General features: G+C 52.6%; 1 protein-coding gene across 1 annotated transcript; it reads right to left on the reverse strand.

Annotated features, from left to right (window-relative positions):
• Positions 1–3695: 3695 nt before the first annotated feature.
• GDAP1L1 (ganglioside induced differentiation associated protein 1 like 1) lies at positions 3696–17509 on the reverse strand. The gene is made up of 6 exons (XM_054644461.2): positions 17084–17509; positions 14571–14763; positions 10167–10340; positions 8077–8174; positions 7846–7960; positions 3696–5091 (listed from the first exon to the last, which is right to left on the reverse strand). Exons 1-6 carry the CDS (start codon positions 17261–17263, stop codon positions 4748–4750), a joined length of 1104 nt encoding a protein of 367 aa, XP_054500436.1. The 5' UTR covers positions 17264–17509; the 3' UTR covers positions 3696–4747.
• Positions 17510–20164: the final 2655 nt, after the last annotated feature.

Raw genomic sequence — 20164 nt, forward strand, 5'->3', positions numbered from 1 at the left:
AAGTGGGTGGAGGTTGACATTTTGCTTAGTGAAGCTCTCTCCAGCACCAAAGTGACATGGAAATGGAAATGATCTCCCCTCTGCAGGTAGAGCCTGGCCAGGAACACACAGGTACTGCTGCAGTGATGGGCACCTGTGTTCTGACACAGCAATTCCTCATCCTCAGGATTTATGGCAGAGCTGCTATTCCTTCTTCCACTGAGAGCTGCTCAGTGCAGGCTGTTTGCTCTCTGTTTAATCCTCTGGAGGAAAGCCAGTTAAAAGGAGAATGAAAGAAAATGACAGTGAAATGTCCTTTGGGCACATTTGAGGATCAGCACCAGGGGAAAACCAGGAAATGTATTTGTCATGAATGTGCTTTATCAGAGAATCCAAGTTCCTGTGTGTTTTTATTACTGCTTGTAACTTAAGATTCAGTAGAAATGGCTGGCTCTGAAACATCTGCAGTTTGGCCACTGAGGCCATGCTTTGAGAAATCTTTCAGGCATACAAAATCTGTTCCTGTTCACTACATACAGAGATGTTTTCAATTTTAATTCACACCTGTGGGGTTGAACTTTTCCCTGGGCACTGCTGCTGAACTGGAGGCTTTATTCTGTCCCACCATGGCAGAAGGAGCTTTTCTACAGAGTTGTGTAGCAAGAGCAGCTTTGCTGTGAGTAGGAATTGCCCTTTTATCCTCAACTATGCCTCAGGTAATTGCAAATTTGGGGTTACAATAGTTAGCTCTTAGGTTGTACATTATTTCCTGTTTCTTTAGGTTTTTAGTTTTTAATCTCATTTCATCATATTTTATATTATCCCTAGCCATCTCAAAATACTATATTCATATTATCCTCCATTATTTCAATCCCATATACCTTTCAGTAGCCTGAGGGATTTAGTTGCTGTCATTGCCTGCATTGTGGATCCAGTCTGGGTGGTTTTGGCTTTGATCCTAATGATGGCTGTGAATGCCACCAAACACAACCTGATGTTGAATATCTTCACAAGCTTTAATGTTTTGGTGGTATGTGGGGAAATCCTTCATTTACTTTCACAGCAGAAAGGAAGGAAGGGGCAGTTCTTACACCATCCCTCTTGCCTCTGTAGCCTGGATTCTGAAATTGCAGTTGGGGGGTAAGGATGGTTTTTTTCATTTGAAAACAGAGGAGAACTTGGCAAATAATTTCTGACAGGGCCACTAAATGGTCACTAGACATTCTTAGGCAGCTCTTGGTTTATTTGGCAAGTTGTGAGAGGCTCTGTGGTGTGTTCCCTGTCCTCTGGCCAGCTTGGTGTTGAAATCCTTTATTCTGCATAGAGGAGTCCTCTCCATCCCTTGCCAAGCAAAGAATGCTGCCAGCCAGCAGTAAGGCTGACATGTACATTTTCAATTTTTATAATCGAGTCTTTTGAGCAAGTCCTGTAGGAGTAAAAAGATTTCAGAAGCTGTAGCTCTGCAAATGTGACACTGGGAGCCTGTTAAACAAGAGGCTTGGGAGGCAGCAGGGAAAGGCTCTGTGTCATGAAGCTGCATCTCAGGGGTGCTTGGACTTGATAGAAAGCCCCTGATTTTCATCCCTCTGATAATTAGAAGTTCCACACCTCAGCACAGACACAGATTTTAAAGCACTGAGGTGCCTCAAAGTACATTTGTCTCTAAAACACAGGGATTTCAAAGGATAAAAATTTGCTTGGGTAAATAAGTTCATCTGGAGTAAAGAAGGACCCTGGCTGGGGTTGGGTCAGGCACACAGGAGTGTTGGGTGCAGGATGCAGCAGGAGCCATTCCCTCTTGTCTAAAATATAAAATAGCACCTCTGAGGTGCCTCACCTTCCAGCCTTTCCCCTTGGGCACTGCTGTTGCCCCACACCTTGCTGAGAGCAAAGCACAGAGTCCTGGAGTGAGAAACCAGAGCTTTGCCATCATTTTCATGTTTCTGTGTACAGAACATGCCCTGGGCAGCAAACAGGCCAGTGCCTGGCTCATGGGCAGGTGGTGCAGTGGGCTCCCCTTTGCAGTGGAACTGGAGCAGAAAGGTCTGATCAGGCTGAGATCAGTCAGAGCAAGAGCAACTTTCTATGATGACAGCCTGCAATCACCCTAGGGCTGCTCATGGACACGGGCTGAGGGGATTGATCAGGGCTCTGACATTCATCCAGGGATCTCACACATCAATCCAACCCTGGCCTGCCACAGTAATTGTCTTTTATCACTCTCACCAATTGCTTTTCCCTGGAGCAAAGTCCTGGTACTTTTTCATTACCAGGACAGGAAAACAAGGCTTAGTGACAGGGAGTGGCGCCAATTTTTTATATATATATATATATATATATATATATGTGTGTGTGTGTGTGATTTTTATTTGGTCCAGAACATAGGCTTATTATTAACTATTTCTAGCTAAGAACCTGTACAAAATCCACCACTACAGCATCAGTGGCTTCCCAGCAGCCCACAGTGCAGCACTGGTGACAGCTCCTGTCCATGCCTTGTTCCAGCTGCTGGATCTGCCTGGCTTGCTCATAACAGCTGCATTTTAACAGTGTGCTCCAAACAAAACACACACCTATTTTCTCCACTGTTTAGAGATCTGATTTGCTGCATGACTTCACATTTCTGTGGTTTAAAATACAAAAATAAATAAAATTAGGGAGCAAAGTAACCAGCAGCAGTCTTGCAAAGCAGCTTCCTTCTGCCTCATTCTTGGGCTGAAATCCTAGCAATGGAGGAAGTTTTTGTTCTCCTTCTCTCTGTGTTTCCTGGCCTTGTAATTCATTAATTTTCCTTTCTCCACCTGGTGTGTGCATTTCATCAGCTTTTGGAGATCACCAGGGAATGTGCATGTAGAACAACAAACAAAGGGCAAAGGGTGAAATCCTGGTAAGGGTTTTATGTTGGTGTACCTTTATAAATCTTTCTAGGGGGTTTACCACCAGCTAATCGACCAAAGAGAGATGACCCCTAGTTCATCATCTTACACCTTGCAGATTCAGCAAAAGGGAGGAGCTCAGGGCACCCTCCTGCCTCCCTCTTCAAAAATAAGGAAAATAACTATTTCTTCTGAAGTCACTGACTCCATAAAGCAAATACTGAATGTATTTGGGAGAAGGTGTGTCTGCAAGGCTTCACTCAGCAGCCTCAGCTGCAGGAGCCAGGTGGATTTAGGTTCTCACACACCAATTTTAAGTGCTTACCCAACCACAGAATGGTAACAGGGATAACACAGAGCCTCTGCAGCTACACAGCCTGTTGTATTCCAGGAGCCTGTCAGATCAGCCTTGTGACAAGCACCATATAAATGTGTGTTTTGCACTCTCCATATCTGCTCATCCCCTGTAATTCCTGCTAAATATTCCCAATTCTGTGGCTGCCAGGTTGTATCAAAAGGTCCTGGGAAAGCTTCCTGCTTTCAAATGCATAAAGATAACCTTTGAATCAGAGGCAAATGCAATTCCTGTTATTTCAGCCACACTTGGCATTCATTCCCAAGCCCTGAGATACAGCATGGCTCCCAGGGATCACTGGACTGCCTGGAAAGCCAGCAGGCTGAGTGCTGATAGAAATTAATGGTTAGAAGAGGAATACATATAATTTCCATGCAAGTTTTATACCAGTGCAGTACATGAGGCAAAGCACAAACCACATGCCCTGGGGCATGCCTTGCATTGGGACCAGAAGGATGTGGAACACATTTAGAGATGCAAAGCCATTACTCCTCCCATATGGTTTATTGAGGATCTCAGTTTCCAAAGCATGAGTAGCAGTGAGGCCTGTTATTCTTTCCAGCATGCAAAAGGCACAAGAAAGTCATCAATGTGATTCTGTGCAAAGTGTCCCTAAGAAAACACACAGCGAGGAAATGACAGAAAAGAGCCCCCGATGGAAGAAAGCCAAAGCGCCTTCAGGAAAGTGCTGAAAAGTTCTGAAAATGGTTGTACTTTTTCAGAGTCCAAATATGCTCAGTTGGTGAAAGATGCTTTGCAAATCCGTGAAAGAAAACTCAAGAGACAGAGCCAAAAGGCTTAAAACAATAATCTCCTTCATGTGCCAGAATTCAGGATGAAAGTCAAAATGATTTATCTCAAGAAAAAAGTGCGGCAGTTAAAGACAGACATTAAATTCTTTAAAAAAAAGCCCACCAAAACCAGACGTAGAAAGTGGATACATTCTAAGAGCAGCTCAATAAAAAATATTCCTTTTAATGAAAATAATTTTTAAAATGGAATACTTGAAGAACAGAAATCCACCTTGACTGTGACCAGCTACTGCACCCTGCTCCGAGCACGACAACACGACGCCTTCTAGAAGAAGAAAGTCCCCACTACCTGCATGTGTGAAATGTGGCCAGTGAACAATTTGGAAACACAAACGCACAGGACCAAGTATCCAAGTCCCAGTAGTCAACTTGAGTGTTGGGAAGCCTCCTGGGATTCTGTCTGTCCCCCTGGAGCTGGTGGTGCTGGAGGCAGTTCCACTTCCCGGTGGGCAGGGCTGAGCCCATGAACCCTTGAGCCTCTGGCTGGAGTTGAATACCTAAACCTAAAAAAGGCATTTACAAGTTGACGCTTTTGTTGTTGTTGTTGTTGTTGTTGTTGTTGTCTTATTTCCTTGCAGTATAGGTTTCTACTTCTAGACTATGGAATGTTACATTAAACAATATAATTATTCATTACCTTGCTTCAAATTTCATTACAGTTACTGAGGCTTCATCATAATTTCACACAGCACAGAGACACCAAACTAAACACCAAGCAGTCAGCACTAGATGTATTTTTTCTTTAAGTACCAATAAGCAAAATATCCCATTCCCCCCAGAGATCCCATCAGGAAGGAGGCTCCAAGGAAGGAGGGAGGTTTCCGCTTGACCAGCCTGAAGGCGTTGGGTACCACTGCAGAGAGGAGCGTGGTGTGGATGTCTCCCAAAACTTTCCTGAAGGCGAAGCGTTTCTGTATCCTGTCAAAGAAGGACTGTAGGTTAGGTCTGCTGCCATCTTCCCAGTATTTCTTAGAGAGTCCCAGAAACTTGAGGCGGTGCAGGGTGGCTCCTAACAAGACATCGGCCAAAGTAAAGACGCATCCGCAGAGCCAAAGTTCACACTTCTGCCCTGGAGAGAGAAGAGACAGAGCAGAGGTAAGAATCCCTTGGGGGGTACCTAAAATCTTGCTCAAAAGGTCCACATAGGCAGGAGCATTTGTAGATCTGGGGTGTTTTTTCCCAGCTCTTTGATGGGCCAGGAGCTCAGAGCCCATCTACTGTGGTGGAGAGTACGGGGGTGCCATAAGCTGGGAACAGGAGATGATGATTTATAGCCTGTGTGAATATACAAATCACTGGCTGCAAAGCAGCTCTGCTGCCTCTCCCTCAAGTCAAGAGCAGCAGGAGATGGCATCCTCCTGTACCCAGGAGGTCCCTGGAGAAGAGCCCTTTGCCCCTGTTGAAGGAAGATGCTGTGCAGTGACCCCTTCAGCTGTGTCAGTGCTCAGGGAGAGCAGCAGTGTCAGCCCTTGGCAGCACCAGGAGCTGTTTCAGGAGTGTCACGTCAACTTGGCCTATTTTAGGGATGTGAGAAATCCTCAGGAATTAAAACCATTTGCTGGATGGCCTGGCTGCTCTCCCATGTGTGCTGCTGGGGAGGTTCTGCCTTTGTTCTCTCTCCTGTACCAGGGACCCTGCTCCAGGACACCAAAACTGGCAGCACCTCTGTGCCAAGAGCCAGGATTTTGGGGAGACAGAGCTCAGGGTGAGTGCAGGACATGAAGAAAGCCACTGAAGGGTTGAGAACCCCTGATAATGGGTGATCCCAGAAATAACCCCACCAGAGAGACATCCAAAAATAAACCAAGCTGCTGTTAGGCTGGAAAAAGCAGTTTCAGGCCAGGATATTGTTAAGCACAGTGCCCTTTCAATACCGAGGAGCTGGGCTGGGATGGAGCTGAGAGAGATGAAAGAAGGTGCAGGTAAAGAACCTCAGAAGGGACACAAAAATCCACCCTCAGTCAGCTTTGCTCCAGATTCCTGATTCTGGGGCTCTTCATTGTGCTGTGGCTATTGTATCAGGAAAGAGAGAGAGGCCCCAGTAGAGCCCCCCAGGGCAGGCGCTGCAGCTGCTGCAGGGCTGCCTGCAGGACCAGCCTGGGGCAATAATTATGGGTAATTAGCAACCCTCATTTGTAGCTGCTCGGCAGCCTGCCAGATCCTGCTGGAGCCACTGCCCAAGTGGACAGATTGCCTGTGCCTAATTAATCAATAAATATTTTCAGTGACTAATGACTTGTGCGGGTGCTGCAGCCAGAGCTTCCCGGGTGTGCTGGGGACCTTGTGGGTGCTGCTGCTCAGCGTGAGGGGAGCAGGGCTGAGGCAGCTGCCTCACTCCAGGAGCTGCTGCAGGTGAAGGAGGAAGCACATGTGGGGATGGTGGCTTTGGGAGAGAGCTGCGATCCAGCCCTGTCCCTCTGTCCCTCCTGGGCTTGCACCTCTGCTGGGGTCGGGAGCCCCTTGCAGCCCTGCCCAGCACCCAGGGGGTGGAAGCACAGACTCCTCTTCCCTCTGCATGCCCAGCAGCCCCAGCTGGGCTCAGCTGTCCCAGCTGAAGGGGGTGCCCGTGGCCGGGGTCTCCTGGTGCTGCTGCAGCACCTCCCACCCTGCTCCTGCTGCAGCCTGGGCTGTGTGGGAGCAGAGCTGCTGCACTGCAGCTCCTGGGAGCTTGCCAAAGTGGTGATCCTGCCCACTGCTGAGATCCTGACCATGGCCACGGGGTGGGAGTTTGGGGTTCTGGAGCTGAGGGCGGGAGCAGCACCCAAGGACTGAAGGCATTGGAGCACCTGGGTGCTGGCAGCAGCAGCAGCAGCGATGCCTCTGCTCCAGGCACCTGGGATGTCCTCCCAGGGCACCTCATTAGGCTGAATTCTGCTGTCCCAGCCCTCACACCGGTTAATGAGGCTGTTTGAGGAAATTAGGGCAAGGCAGGATGCCACAGTGAGCACATCAGGGCTCCTGGTAAATCCCCAGCCCCGTGCCCTGCAGGGCCCGACCTTGGCACCTCCAAGGGCTCTCCAGGGTGGCCCTGAGTGATGCAGGGCTCCCCAGGGCAGGGCCAGCTGTGGGACCAGAATTGTTCATCCCCTCATTACCTGTGCCTGGGCTCTGCTCTGCAGCTGGCACCCGGTGCTGGCAGCCCTGCCAGCAGTGAGGCAGAGAGGAGGAAGGCTGGCATCACCCAGGGGTGATGGCAGGACAAGTGCTGCCCAGCTGTGCCCAGGCACCCCTGACTGCCAGGGCTGCTCTGGGCAGGCTCCCAGCGCCATTGCTGCCTGTCAGGGATGGCTGGTGTCCCTCTCTCCCACCTGCTGGCATGGGATGCTGGCTCTGTAAAGGCTCTCCCCTCCAGGGCCCCTCAGATTCCTGGGTTTCCCTGCCTGTGCTCCTCTGGGATGTGCCACAGCCTGGTGATGTGAGGGCTTGGCTGTGGCACATGTCCCCATCTCTGCACTTTCAGCAGCCAGTGCTCCTGGTGGTGCTGGGGCCAGCCTGCTGCTTCCTAAACCAGCAGAGCATCAGTCACTGTCAGTCCCTTGCTGGGGTAGAGGGCACCTGCCATCACCCTGAGATCTCTTTGGGGCTCCCAGAGAGCACCCATGAGGACAGGGCTCCTGCTCTTCCCTGTGGCAAGGGGTGCAGGGCTGGTTTGGCTGCAATAACATCGGTGCACCCAAAACCAGGAGAGCCCAGAGGCAGCCCCAGACCCAGCAGTGGTTGCTCCATGAGAATTGTTCATCAGGTGCAAAGCTTTTGGCTGTTTCTGGTGTTCCACCTCAGCCTCCTGTGGAAAAACACCCCATAAGCACAGCCCAGTGCCTACCTTGGTACTCCAATTTCCTTTTCTCCAGCTCAGCCTCAATCTGGTCTAGCACCATCCCAAGTTCTCCAAGGATCTTCTTCAAGTAGTTCACATTATCGTGCTCCAGGATCTTGGCCTGGGTGGAGAGCAGGGTTAGAATGTGGAATAAGTGGTTGCAGGGACACAAAGCATCAGGTGCCCATGGCAGGTCTGTGTTCCCCCAGCACCAGGGATGTGCTTTGACCCACTCACCATGAGCTTCTTCTGCTTGGAGAGGTAAGGCTCAGAGAGCTGTGGCTCCTCTTCATGGTCCAGCTTCATCAGATCCGTGGTGGCATTAGCTAAATGTCCTGGGGGGGCACAGACAGAGAGGCTGGGATGACCAGTGTGTGATAGCAAATCACCTCATCCTGCAGCCAAAATATGGCTGTAGCACCAAGGGAAAACATCCCAGAGAGCTAAAATGGGCCCAATTCATGGCTTGCTGCTGCTGTGCTCCCACATCTGAGGGCCTGTGGCTCCATCAGCTGCCCCTGCACACGGGGATCTCACAGGGCAGGGCTGGCCCCAAGGTATGGCCAATCCCCCTCCCTGTGGTGAGTCCCAGCCTGGGAGTTTCAGGGGAAGTTTCTGCTCTTAATTTCCCCTGCTGGGCTCATGGTAGAGCTGCTGGAAGTTCTGTCTGTTTCTTGCTGGTGAAGCACAGCCCTGGGCTTGCCCATGACCTGGCTCCTGCAGCTCCATCCCCAGCAGGCTGAGCCTTTGGGATGCCTGAGCTGGCTGCCCACACTCAGGTGTACATCCAGAGCAGTGGGGCAGGGAGGGAGTGCTCCCTCCTGGGTGAAGCTGTCCCTCAATTCCATGGTGTGGAGCCCATCAGGAGCATGGAGAGATGCTCACCCTTCTGCCTCTCTGGGCACAGGGAGGATGGGAAGGGCTTTGGGCAAGGGAGCTAAAGGAGGGAAAGGGGCAGAGTGAAATGAAGAAAGGAATCCTAGAGGAAGAGTAACGCCTAAGGGACAGCATAAATTACCAGAGTTGGGCTAATGTCTTCCAGCCAGGGACCATCTGTCTTTCCCTCCTTGCTCCCTCCAACAAGGGAGGCCTTGGCTCTGCCAGTGTGCTGATGCAGGAGGTGCCAGGGCCAGCTGGGGTGGGAGCCAGCAGCAGGCTGTGCACCGCTATAAAATGCTGAAATTCCCATTTCTGCCACGAGCTTGTGCTTGCTGAGGCTGCCAACCAGCTCTCCTGGGGCTGCAGCTCAGATGGAAACCTGGACATCATCCTGATTTCATTGCCCTTGGGAGAGCCTGGAACCTGGGTTCAGGCTCCTTGGGACACCACGACATCGATTCCCCTCAGCACGCACTGCAACAGGGCAGCTGAGCCATTGCCTGAGGGCAGGAGATGAGCTGGGCAGGAGGACACCATCTGCCCATGGACCTGCTTGTACCCCTTCTGTGGCTTGGGAAAAATGCCACCAGTGCTGAGGTTTGGACAAGGAGTTGTGTTCAGAGACCTCGGCAGAGTGCTGGGGAGGTGATGTGAGGCAGATGGGGGCTGAAGCCATCCCAGTCACACCCTTTGGGGAAGGGAGGGGCTCTGGCCTATGTCAGCCTGAGGTCTGGGGGTGGAGGTGACACTGGTGACACTGGGAAAGCTGTCTGTGACGGGTGTCAGCAGAGGCAGGGCACACCTCAGGAGCTGCCTGTTTCTCTCTGTGCACAAGTGCATCCCACCTCAGCAGGGCCATCTGGGACCCAGGCACCCGAAGGGATGGGGCTGGGAACAGTGCTTTCTATGGGCTCAGCTTGGGGCTGGAGCCTAAAGGAAGGGAGAGACCTGGGACATGCCAACACCCTCCTGACAAGGTCACTTTTCTGGCCAGGAATTCTCTCCAGGAGCAATCCCTGCCATTGAGTTATATTAAGCATCGTCAATGTTTCATGAGCACTTGAAGGTCAGGTACACAGACTTATGCCGATTCATCCACTGCCTGCAACTCACTCTGGCTGCTCCCTCCTGCCTTTGCCCTCAGAGTTATTGGAGGGAGAGGGGCAAATTCCTGTGCCCCAGAAAGAGCTGAGGAGAAGCATGGGAGCCCGGACACCCCCTGAGTTAGGAAGTCTCTCTAGGACGCCTGCAATTCCCAGATCAGGGAATTGCACTTTTGTGGGTGCTGCAGGCAGAGCTTCTTGGGTGTGGTGGGGACCTTGTGGGTGCTTCTGTGTGCTTTGCCATTTCCCAGCCGTCCTTTGGCAGGAAGGGGAGATGAGCAGGAGCACGGTGGGCTGTGGAGCCCAGAGGAGCTGGGGAGGCCCCTGGGAAGGCGACTGACTTACTGCGGATCTCAGTGGTGGCGTACTTTGGGATCATGGAGTCGGTGGTGAGCTCGGGGTGCAGGATGCAGCCGTGGGTGTAGGCGTCCATGGGCAGCGAGTCCAGCAGCTCCCGGTACTGCAGCACCCGCGAGTGCAGCGGGCTGCCCGGCTCGGGGATCAGCTGGGGCACGTTCTCTGCAGGGCCAAGGAAAGGGTGCTAGCAGTGAGACACAGTGGAAACTCTCCAGAGCAGAAATCAGTTTGGATTTAGGTGAAACGCACATCTATCGCTGTACAAATCACAAACGGGACGGGACTGCTGGGAACGTGCCTTGAGCTGTTCGATTTTCCAGCATCACTCTCATTACATGGTTATGACAATGGGAAGATGCCATCAGCTCACATCCCAGGCAGCAGACCAAGAACTTAACGTTACAACTTATTTTATAAGTTTTTTGACCAATCACACAAAACAAAAGCACATTGACAGTAGTTCTATCCAACCACTCTAAGCACACATACCTTTGGTTAAAACAATGCTTGCTTATTTTGAATACAGTAATATTCAGGTAATATTTCATCCAGGCAGGAGTCTTAAAACACAATGCACAGAGCTTCATTATTAAGCTTAAAACTTCCTAATATCTTGCTAGATAAACTTTTCTGTAGCTTAGGGAGTTATTCTAGACAAGCGTTAATACACAGACCACTGTTCTATTTATCCTTGCTTTTCTACTTTTTACATAATTTTTCTGCTGACCTATCTCATGGCTACTGCTTAGCTCTAATCACAGTTCTGCTGTCTCTGAGGCCTGCCTTTTGCAGCTTTCCCAAAACTTTCTGATTTATGGATTCCCACATATCTTTAAGTCTTAGCTTGAAAACACAGCTGTTTAGTGTGACTGCCTGTTCTTGTAGAAAGCCTAGGCTCGGAGAAACTGCTTCAGCCAAAGGACAGAGATAAGGGGGGCAGACAGAGAGACTGTTAGAGAGGGGGCAGCCTGGCCCAGGAATTCTTTCTGATAAAGAAGAATTAGCGGCAAATGTCACACGAAAACAGTAGAATGAATATGTATGAACCTATTGTGAAATTGCATGCATGTGTATTTGAGGGAGAGATAAAAAGGGATCTAGAGTTCCCAGAGGTACACATATATTTCGAAGGGAGCAGTCCCCACATGCGTCCAGCTCTGTAATAAACACAGCTCTGTAATAAACATACCGGCTTTCACAAAAGTTGTGGAGTTTGTTTTGCTTCCACAAATCAGCGGCACCTGGGAGGGCTCAAGCGCTCCTTAGGGGCTCCTCAGCCTGCTGGGACAGCAGGGAGCAATCCTGCTGAGACAGCGGGGCTGCCTGGGCAGAGCTTTCACTCAAAGCTGTCAGCTCTGCCCTGCCCTCCCTGCTGCCCATCCCGGCCAGAGTGCAGCCAGCCCGTGCCCTGAGATGGGCAAACCCACAGGATCACAGCGAGTGTAGGGATGGCATTACCCAGCCCCACAGCCCTTGTGTTCCCTGGGGTCAGTGCAGCCAGCCCTGAGTCTCCACACGCTAATTTCACATCTCTTAGAATGGGAGAAAAACTTTCCTGGTCTGCAGAAAAGAGCTAAAAGATGGGGATTTAAGTTTAGGATCTCCTGAGTTACATGTTCTTTACTCCAGTGGCAGTGAGGTACCTCATTCTCTTGGGCTTCCTTGAAAATCCCTAAAATGGCAATCAGAGTAGGTGACCAAAGAAGCCCAGTGCATCTTCCCTCCATGCTCAGCCAGTGTCTCAGCTGCAGGAACATCCCTTGCCCTGGCTGGCTCTGCTCCTCCCTGCCTTGTTGGGTTTTATTCACTTTCCATGGATAGTGGTTTGCATTGTGCCTTTTATTACACTGTCAGCTCAAAATACATGGCCGGTGACACCAGAAGAAGCAAAACATTGCTCTTGTCTCCCCCAAGATTTTAACTCTCCCAGTTTTTTAAGGGATCATAAATGTTTATAGTGTCTAGAGGCAGTGAGTAAATCCACCACCAGGACTCTGACTCTTGCCCACATCCTGTCTGCAGCACTGGGCTCTCCACATGCCAGTGTCCTCACCTGAGTTAGGTCATTTTGGCAGGATTTTAGCAGATGTGAGCAGGGCAACCCCTTGTTTCAGGGCCTGAAGTGACAGGAGCTGGTGGCAGGAGCTGGCCTTGCCTTTATGATGCCTGCTGGTGCCCACAGCTGGACAAGAACCAGGAAATTTTGGTACCTCCTGTACTGGAAATCTCATGGCTCTGACCCAGACTGTCCCTGCTGGAAGGCTCCACAGAGTTGTTCCACTGATAGGCATCAGTGTCACTGTCCCCTGAGCCAAGGGAGGTTTTGGTGGCTCCTCCCTGCCATGGGCTGCTTGCTGCCTGCACTGCCTGGGCTCCAGCTCTCCAAGTGGGGATTTTCCACCCGAGAAAAGTGACCAGATGAGTGAAACAACAACTGACCTATAGCTTGAGTGCTCCTTCCACAGGGCTCCTGGCCAGCAGCCAAAGGGCTGGGGCTGAGGCTGGGAACAGCACATGCAGAGGGACTGCTCCATCCCGCAGGAAGATGGAGCAACCACAATGAAATAGCAGCGTGCTGGCCACCAGCCCACGTCCTTCAGCACGTTCCAGGGAGGTTTTTCATTGGGATGGCCTGACTTGCCTTTACATGCCACAGCAACCTGCACATAGAGGCTGCTGTTGCACTCTGTGGCTGTGCAAGGGGGTGCAGACCTTGGAGGACACTCTTGCCCAGAAGAGGAAATATTGCCCTGATCAGTTTCTGGGTTTCTGGGCACTGCTGGGCAGTGTCCTAGTGAGAAGCATCCTCAAACATGGCTTATTGGCACTAGTCACTGCTATTTTGGGGAAAATGAAAACATTTCTCCACACACTACACTTTACTGATAGCTGGACCCCAGTGTGTGTAAGCAGCTGATAAAGGCCATGCCCTTAGCCCAGGGGAAAACACAGCTCAGTAAAAATACCTTGTAAAAGCCTTTTCAAACCGTACACATTTCTGCAAGGTGGCTGATTCCCCCTCAGATCAGCATTGCCACATCCTGGTAATGCTTTTGGCAGCTGCACTGCTGGGTGATGGGATGGAGCACGGAGTGATGCTCTGGGCCCTCTTTCCTGGAGCTTCCCCTCTCCATTTCCCAGCAAAAAGGTAAGAAACTGCACCTGGCTGGGAAATCTCAACAACAGGAGTTTCCCAGCACTCGGACAGCTCCGTGTGCCCCTCCTGCTGGGGACAGCCTGTTGTCACATATGTCAGACCACCTGCCCTTTGCAGAGACCAACTGAAGTGGTGCAGGGACTGACACCCCCTGATGTCCCCTGGTGCTGGGGCTGCTGCCAGGCAGGAAAGCAGCTGCCATTCCCTAGGACACGCTGCTGGTGTGGGATTCTCCTGCTGGAGCCACCCCTGCTGCCCCACTGGGAGGGAGCTCTGTGCCTCTGTGGAGCAGCGGCGCAGTGGAGGGGCCAGGAGAGGACAGCAGCTGAGCTGGCAAGGAGCCCTGGCTCTGGGAGCTATTTTGGGATGTTTTTGATGTCTCTGTTGCAAGGGGATGGATGCTGGGCTGAACATCATGATGGCAAAGCCTGAGATCCCTGCTCAGCTTTGAAGCCTGCCTGGTGGGTGTCCCAGGACTGGGGGATGAGGGTGAAGGGGTGTGAGATGCCAGGGAGAGGCTGCTCAGTGCAGCTGCTGAGCAAAGGTGGCTTTGAGCTCTGTCTCAGCATCCCGGTGTGCCAGGCTCAGCAGGCCTGCAGCCCTGCTCCAGGGGAATATGAGCTTCCCTCTCCTGGCTGTCCCTTCCTCTGGGTTTGTGTCACATCATCCTCCCATGGTCCTCAGCATGCTGGCTGGTTTTGACTTTAAAGAGGCTGTTTTCTCTGAGGCACAGCAGCAGCAGGGACAGCAGGGTCCTCTGCCCATGGAATGGCCCAGGAATCCTGGAGGAAGAGGGGAGAGGAGCAGCAGCACACGGCTTGCACCCACCTTCTGTCAGCAGAGGCCCTTTTGCCCCTTTATTCAATTAGCCAGGGCCAAAGCACAGATACAGCTGAAGTCAGAAGTGTTCCCATGGGCTGTGCCCCAGCAGGGACTCTGGTGAAATGCCACCATGCAGCATGGGCACTGAGAGAAATTGTCTGGTTTGGAAGCGTGACTTCCAGGACAGAAAAAGGGGAAGTGAGCTACCACACCCCTCAGAGCCCTCCAGCAGGGGATTTCTGCTGGAAATTCTTCACTTCCATGGGAAAACATAGAATTCTGGAGAGGGCTGATGGCTTGCTGATTTTCTGGGGTGAAGATAAAACTTTAAAGGAAAAAAGTAGATTAGTTTAGCAAGCAGAATGTGAACTAGACACGAATTTGCTCTGAGGCAGAGCCCAGCCTTGCCTTACCTCCTGTGAAGTTCTTCTCCATGTAGTCGATGATCTGGTTGTAGTCGCTGATGATGTTGTCCCTGTGGATGATGACGGGCACCTCCTCGCCCAGGTTGAGCCGCATGAACCAGGGCTCCTTGTGCTCCATCAGGGGCATGCTGACGTCCCTCTCCTCGCAGGGCAGCCCCTTCTCTGCGATCACCAGCCTCACCTGGGGCAGGAAGCCGGGGAGAAAGGGCTCAGCCCAACACTCGGAGCTGGTCTCAAGTCACCCCGACCCCATTACACCCCCAGGCCCTTCCCTAAAACTTAAACACAGTTTAAGTTAACTTAAACTTAATCCTGACATGCCAGGATCACGGGCTTGACCTGCAAGAAGCCAGGCAGCTGTTGCCATGGGACAGCTGCAAAATCCAGGCAGCCAGGAAAGAATTAATTTTCCTGGCAAAGAGGGGACACCCAAACCCATCCTGTCTTCTCAGAATCATGGACCGTCCTCCCTGGTCCTGGTGGCCCGTGTGACAGGCAGAGGAGAGCCAATCCCTCAGCAGTGGGTGGAGGGAGGCAGGAGCTCTCAGCTGGGGGAGTGATGCTGCTGTGGATCCCAGCATGGCCCAGCACATACCTGAGGAGGAAAAGGAGGAGGAAGAGGAGGAAGCAGGGCTGCAGCAATGTTATGCCTTACACGTGCACCCAGTGAGTGCTGCTGTCTGGCTGAAGGAGACCTGGATGCTGACTCAGGTATGTCCCACTCTCAGGAGTGGACTCTGCCTTTACCAGGTGAAGGCTCTGTTCTGTGGGAAGTTCCAGGCAGCCCCTGTGACCCTGCACAGCTTTCCTTCTCCTCTTCCTCCATGCTGACATCAGCTTGAGGGCATCACCCAGCACCTTCACACCTCTTGTGTCAAACCTGCTGCCTCCCCCTTCCCCTTCCCCTGCCTTCCTCCATCCCTGGGCCTGCCCAGCACGGCAGGGATGGCACCCACACATCTCAGGGGTGGGAAAGGTGAGTCCAGCCTTGCAGAGGGGCAGGAGGAGGCAGGAGTGGGGCTGGATGTGGGACACCATCACCATCCCCACCCCAACCACCAGCTCTCAGGACTGATGCTGCTGCTCTGCTCTGTGCATGAGACTGTGCTGAATATGCACTCAGGGATGGCATTTTGGGCTTCTGGGTTATAAAACCTGACTATTATGAACTAAGTATGTCAAACACGAAAAAAAAAAAAAGCCCACGGGGGATGTGAGAAAGCCATGATTTACAGAACCACTGAATGAGGCAAAAGTACTTGTTTTCATCCAGCTAGCAGCAGCTAAAAATACAATTTAACATATATAAGCCTTTCTGTGAGTACTTCAGAGTTCCTGGGGAATTAGTCACTAATTATTCACAGGACTGGCAAGTTAATTTTTTCTTTTAAAGTCAAACAAGAGAAAGCCTGGGTTCCTCAATTGTAACTTGCTCCTGGCCTTTTTCTCCCAGCTGATAAATAAACCTCAGCCAGTACCACCCGGGCTATCCAGTACCACCCGGGCTATCCAGCCCCAGGCTCCCTGCGCTGCTTTCAGGAGCTGAAGGCCTGGCAGGAGGCAGCCCGGGGTCCCTGCCAGCACCCCAAAGGGGATCCCAGGCTGGGGTGACAAAACATTCCCGGGGAATTGCGCGGGGAGCCGGGCACGAGCATCCCCGGCAGTGCGGATCCCGATCGCGGCAGCCCCGACCATGTGCAGCCACCCTGCTGCATTGGGCATCCTCCCTCCTTTGTGTCTGCTGGCAGGAACGGGCACCTCTGCCCGGCCTTCCCTGGGCTGTGCAGCTCGGGGAGGCCCTGGCACCGGGAACTTGGTGTTCCAACACCCACCCCTCCGAACAGCCCATTCTCCATATGGTGCTCATGGCTTGGGAATGATGGGGGGTTCGGGGCCGGGGGACGAGGCTGGGTTTGCTACACAGCTGCCGTGCTGCGAAATGAGCATTTACTATTGTCTGGAAAAACGGGATTTCTTGCCGGGGCAATCCGGGAATAGAATTTCCAGGGCACTGCTGCAGTGTGAGGGGTGAATCATCGCTGCGTGCCGGGCTCCGGGATCCTCTCCCGGGTACCAGCCTGGCTCGGGCAGCCTCTCCTCCCGCAGCACAGCAGCAGCAGCAGGGTGGTCCCGGCCCGGCTCTGCCTTTGTCTGCGCTCCCGGCCACGCCAGTGTGGGGCTGGCAGCGAGCACAAAAGCCGAGGCGGCTCCCGGTGCAAGCCGTGATACCAAAGCAAAGGCAAGATTTGGCTGAGCCCCCCCCGCCCCATCCTCATCCCCATCCCCTCCCCAGGCAGATGCTGTAAAAGGTACAAAGATCTGCCTGGCCTCACGTTGCTGCCCCGGCCAGCCACGGGGCTGAGCCCCTCGCTCTCCCCCGAGTGCATCCATCCGTCCGTCCGTCCATCCATCCATCCATCCATCCTCCCGAGCAAAGCGATGCCCTGGCACCTGGAGGTGATTCTCGCCCGAGAGCCCAGCCGAGCGATCGTTCTCTTTACCTTTTGTGAGCTGAAAGACTGGGTCCAGTGGTACAAAACCAATCTGTCCTGGGATTTGAGAGCGGGGTCTGTCGGGTCGTGATTTTCCTCCCCTTCCGTGGATTTCCCCGCGCTGTTCTCCAGCGCCGAGATCGGCCACCAGCTGCAGTTGGTGGGAGTAACATTATTGGGAGTCGCCATGACAGCAGCGAGCGAGCGGGAGAGGGACGGGGAGAGCGGCGCCAGCCCAGCATCACATGGGCTCCTGCCAGCCCATCCCCGGGGCAGCCCCGGCTCCGCGGGCGGTGGGCGCGGGTCACGGCTCGGGCCGCTGCCGGTGCCGGTGCCGCCGCTGCCGGTGCCGCCGGCGCTGCCCGTCCCCGCTCGTGGCGGGGCTCCCACGGAAACGTGCAGGCATCGCTTCAAGAGAGGAGTCAGCAGAGGAGGCTCCCGCCTGCCAGCTCGGCAATCCGGGGCAGCTCCAACGCCTGCGGCTTCCTAAGAACATTTTTCAGCAGAGATTAAGATGATTTTTTTTTTTTTTGAGTGCTTTAGATATGGCGGATGTGTAATAAATAGCCACAGTGATGGACACTGGCTTTAAAATGCCTAGAAGGTGTCGTTGCAGCCTTCATGGAATGAAGCAGCAATGGCTCTTTAAAGGTATTCAATTATTTTTGGAGAGCACAAATTAATTTCTGCCTATTGGGTGTTATGTAGCCCATAGAGGGGCAGAGCCCAGGAGCCTTTGCTGTGTGCCAGATCCCAAACTGGACAAAGTAGGCACAGCTGGGGGTCACTTCCAGAATTAGCAAGGTGTGTCACAGTTCCAGACTGGCCAGGAGACTCAGAGGGCACTGGGGCTTCTGCAGCTGCTGCTGCCCTCCAAGCCCTGTGAGCATCACACAGGGGTTTGCAGGCACAGGTGTGTAGGCAGCTGGACACAGTGACCTGGACATCTGGACCTGTGCTTTGGACACTTGGCTTTGTCATGCCACATCTCCAGCAATCTGGGAGCCTGGAGATATTTTCCCATCCTTGGAGCTGTTGCCAGTGCCAGGGGATAAAGCCAGTCCCGTTAGGGGTGTTGTAGGGGCAGGTTCTGGTGAGGATGGGGACAGGCCCTGCAGGCACAGGGAGCCAGCCTGTGTCTCAGGGCTGTGTGAGGGTTCTCACCGTGCACCACTGGGGCTGGTGAGGAGAGAAACAGGATGGTTTGGAAGAGCTGGTTTGAGTGGGGAAACTGAGGCACGCTTCACCCAGGAGCACTGGCAGGGAGCAGGGCTAAACTGGTACCCAGCTGCATGAATATGGTGCAAGAAACAGTTTTCTAGAGACTGGGGGATGAAATGAATTATTTGGTTGCTGTGATGTTCTGCTCCTCAGGGTGTGCAGAAGGTGATGAGAGGGGTGAGGCTGGGAAATGCTGTGCTCTGCCCTGGCTCCTCCCTCTCCCCCCGTAAGCAACAGCCCCCAATAGCAACTTCTCTCCCAAGTCCCTGAACTGGCCTCAGGGTCACCCACAGGAACAGGCTCTTGCCTGGCCTCTGCTTTGGGGCTGCAAAAACAAGGGAAAACTGAGCTTTGAAGAACTGGCACCCCATGCAGCACCATCCTGCCCTTTGCTCCACAGCCTCCCCTCGCTGCAGGCATTTTTGGGGGCTCCTTGCACGGGAAGGGGACACGGTGGGTGCAGGGAAGGCAGGGAGCAGGTTGGCCAGGCAGCAGCTGCTCTCCCTGGATCGCTGTCCAGAAGGCCCCATCTAGTGGTACAGCTTGTGACGAGTTAGTGTGGGGAGCAAAGCACGGCAGGTTTTACTGCATCCCTCTGGGTCCTGCCGGTACACGGAGCCTCTGTAGGGGACTATTTATTTAGCTGGGTTTTGGCTTGCTAAACTGAGCAAGGCTTGAAGGGCACGAGGGGTGCCAGCCCCCCTGACCTTGTGTGACCTTGAGATCATCCCCAGCATTCAACAGAGCCTTCCTGATTGCCAGAGGGGCTGGTGTGGGGCTGCCCCATGGGATCTGTGCACAGCCCTGGCAGAAGGTGCCACGGGAGCAGGGTTGTGCTGCTGGCAGTTTGGGAATACTGAATCCAGGGGAGGAATTTCAGAGCTGATGCAAAGATTACAGAGATGAGAGAACAGGAGGATGGAGTCGGTCACGGGACTTTGCAGGCACTGAAGAACCCTCCCTGTTTTAGAAGGAGAGGGTGGAAAACAGGCTCCAGAAAAGGCTCCATTGATTTTTTTTCCCCCCAGTGGCCTGATTAAGTGTCTGCCAATGTAAAGCTCAGCTCGGATTCGATTTGGCTTCTGTAAGGCAAGAAAGAAATGTCATTGATGCAGGGTACCCTTCAGCTTCCTGCTTTGGTTTACCTGGTCCTGAAAGCAGAGGGACAGGGACTTGTGCTGCTGGAAAACACCCAGGCTGGCTCTGCTGAGATAGGAAGCAGACAGTTGGGATCTGGCAACAAAGTCCTGGGAGCACTGCAAGTCCACTGGTGCTTTCTCAGAATATTTCAGACATATTCTTTAGATTGACTGGGAACAGATCCTAGAGCATCCACACACAGAAAAAATCCCCCAGGCTTGTTGGGGCAGGTAGAGCAGCAGCTGGGAGCAATAGGGCTGCATTCAGCACGGTTTGTACCAGAGCATCTCTACTCATCAATCAAGCTAAAGGTGCTGTGCAGGCATTCCCAGAGAAGATGCAGTTTTCCAATAAATCCTGAGGTTTCGGGCAGGCAGCAAAAATAAGTCACTGCGTTATCAGAGTGACATGGATGAGCTGAACTGAGAAGGTTTTGATGGAAACAATAAGTTTGGGCCCCTCTTAGGGCCCATCATTCACCCCCAGGGGTTGGTCTGTGCTGTGCAAATGTCACCAGCAATGTTCCAGTACATTTGCTGTAAACCTTACAATTGCAATCAAGAACCAAAATATCTGCCCTTGCTCTGCCACAGGCAGCACTAGATGTGCTTAAACACTGGCAAAAACAGGGGTTCAGGAAGAAAACAAAATGACTGAGTTACTGTCTTTTTCCCCTTTTCCTTCCTCCTTCACTAGCAGTTCTTCCAGTGCTCCACAGGACACTGTGCC

This window comes from Agelaius phoeniceus, chromosome 17 (genome assembly GCF_051311805.1).
Source record: "Agelaius phoeniceus isolate bAgePho1 chromosome 17, bAgePho1.hap1, whole genome shotgun sequence".
Taxonomy (NCBI): Eukaryota; Metazoa; Chordata; class Aves; order Passeriformes; family Icteridae; genus Agelaius; species Agelaius phoeniceus.

What these genes read in the sequence shown, in the direction of transcription:
- GDAP1L1 (XM_054644461.2), bottom strand. Translation starts at nt 17,263, where the DNA reads ATGGCGACTCCCAATAATGTTACTCCCACCAACTGCAGCTGGTGGCCG. An exon ending in AGTCTTTCAGCTCACAAAAG is followed by an intron (nt 14,764 to 17,083) that starts GTAAAGAGAACG and finishes TTCCTGCCCCAG; the next exon opens with GTGAGGCTGGTGATCGCAGA. An exon ending in CGCCACCACTGAGATCCGCA is followed by an intron (nt 8,175 to 10,166) that starts GTAAGTCAGTCG and finishes GTGCCCCCCCAG; the next exon opens with GACATTTAGCTAATGCCACC.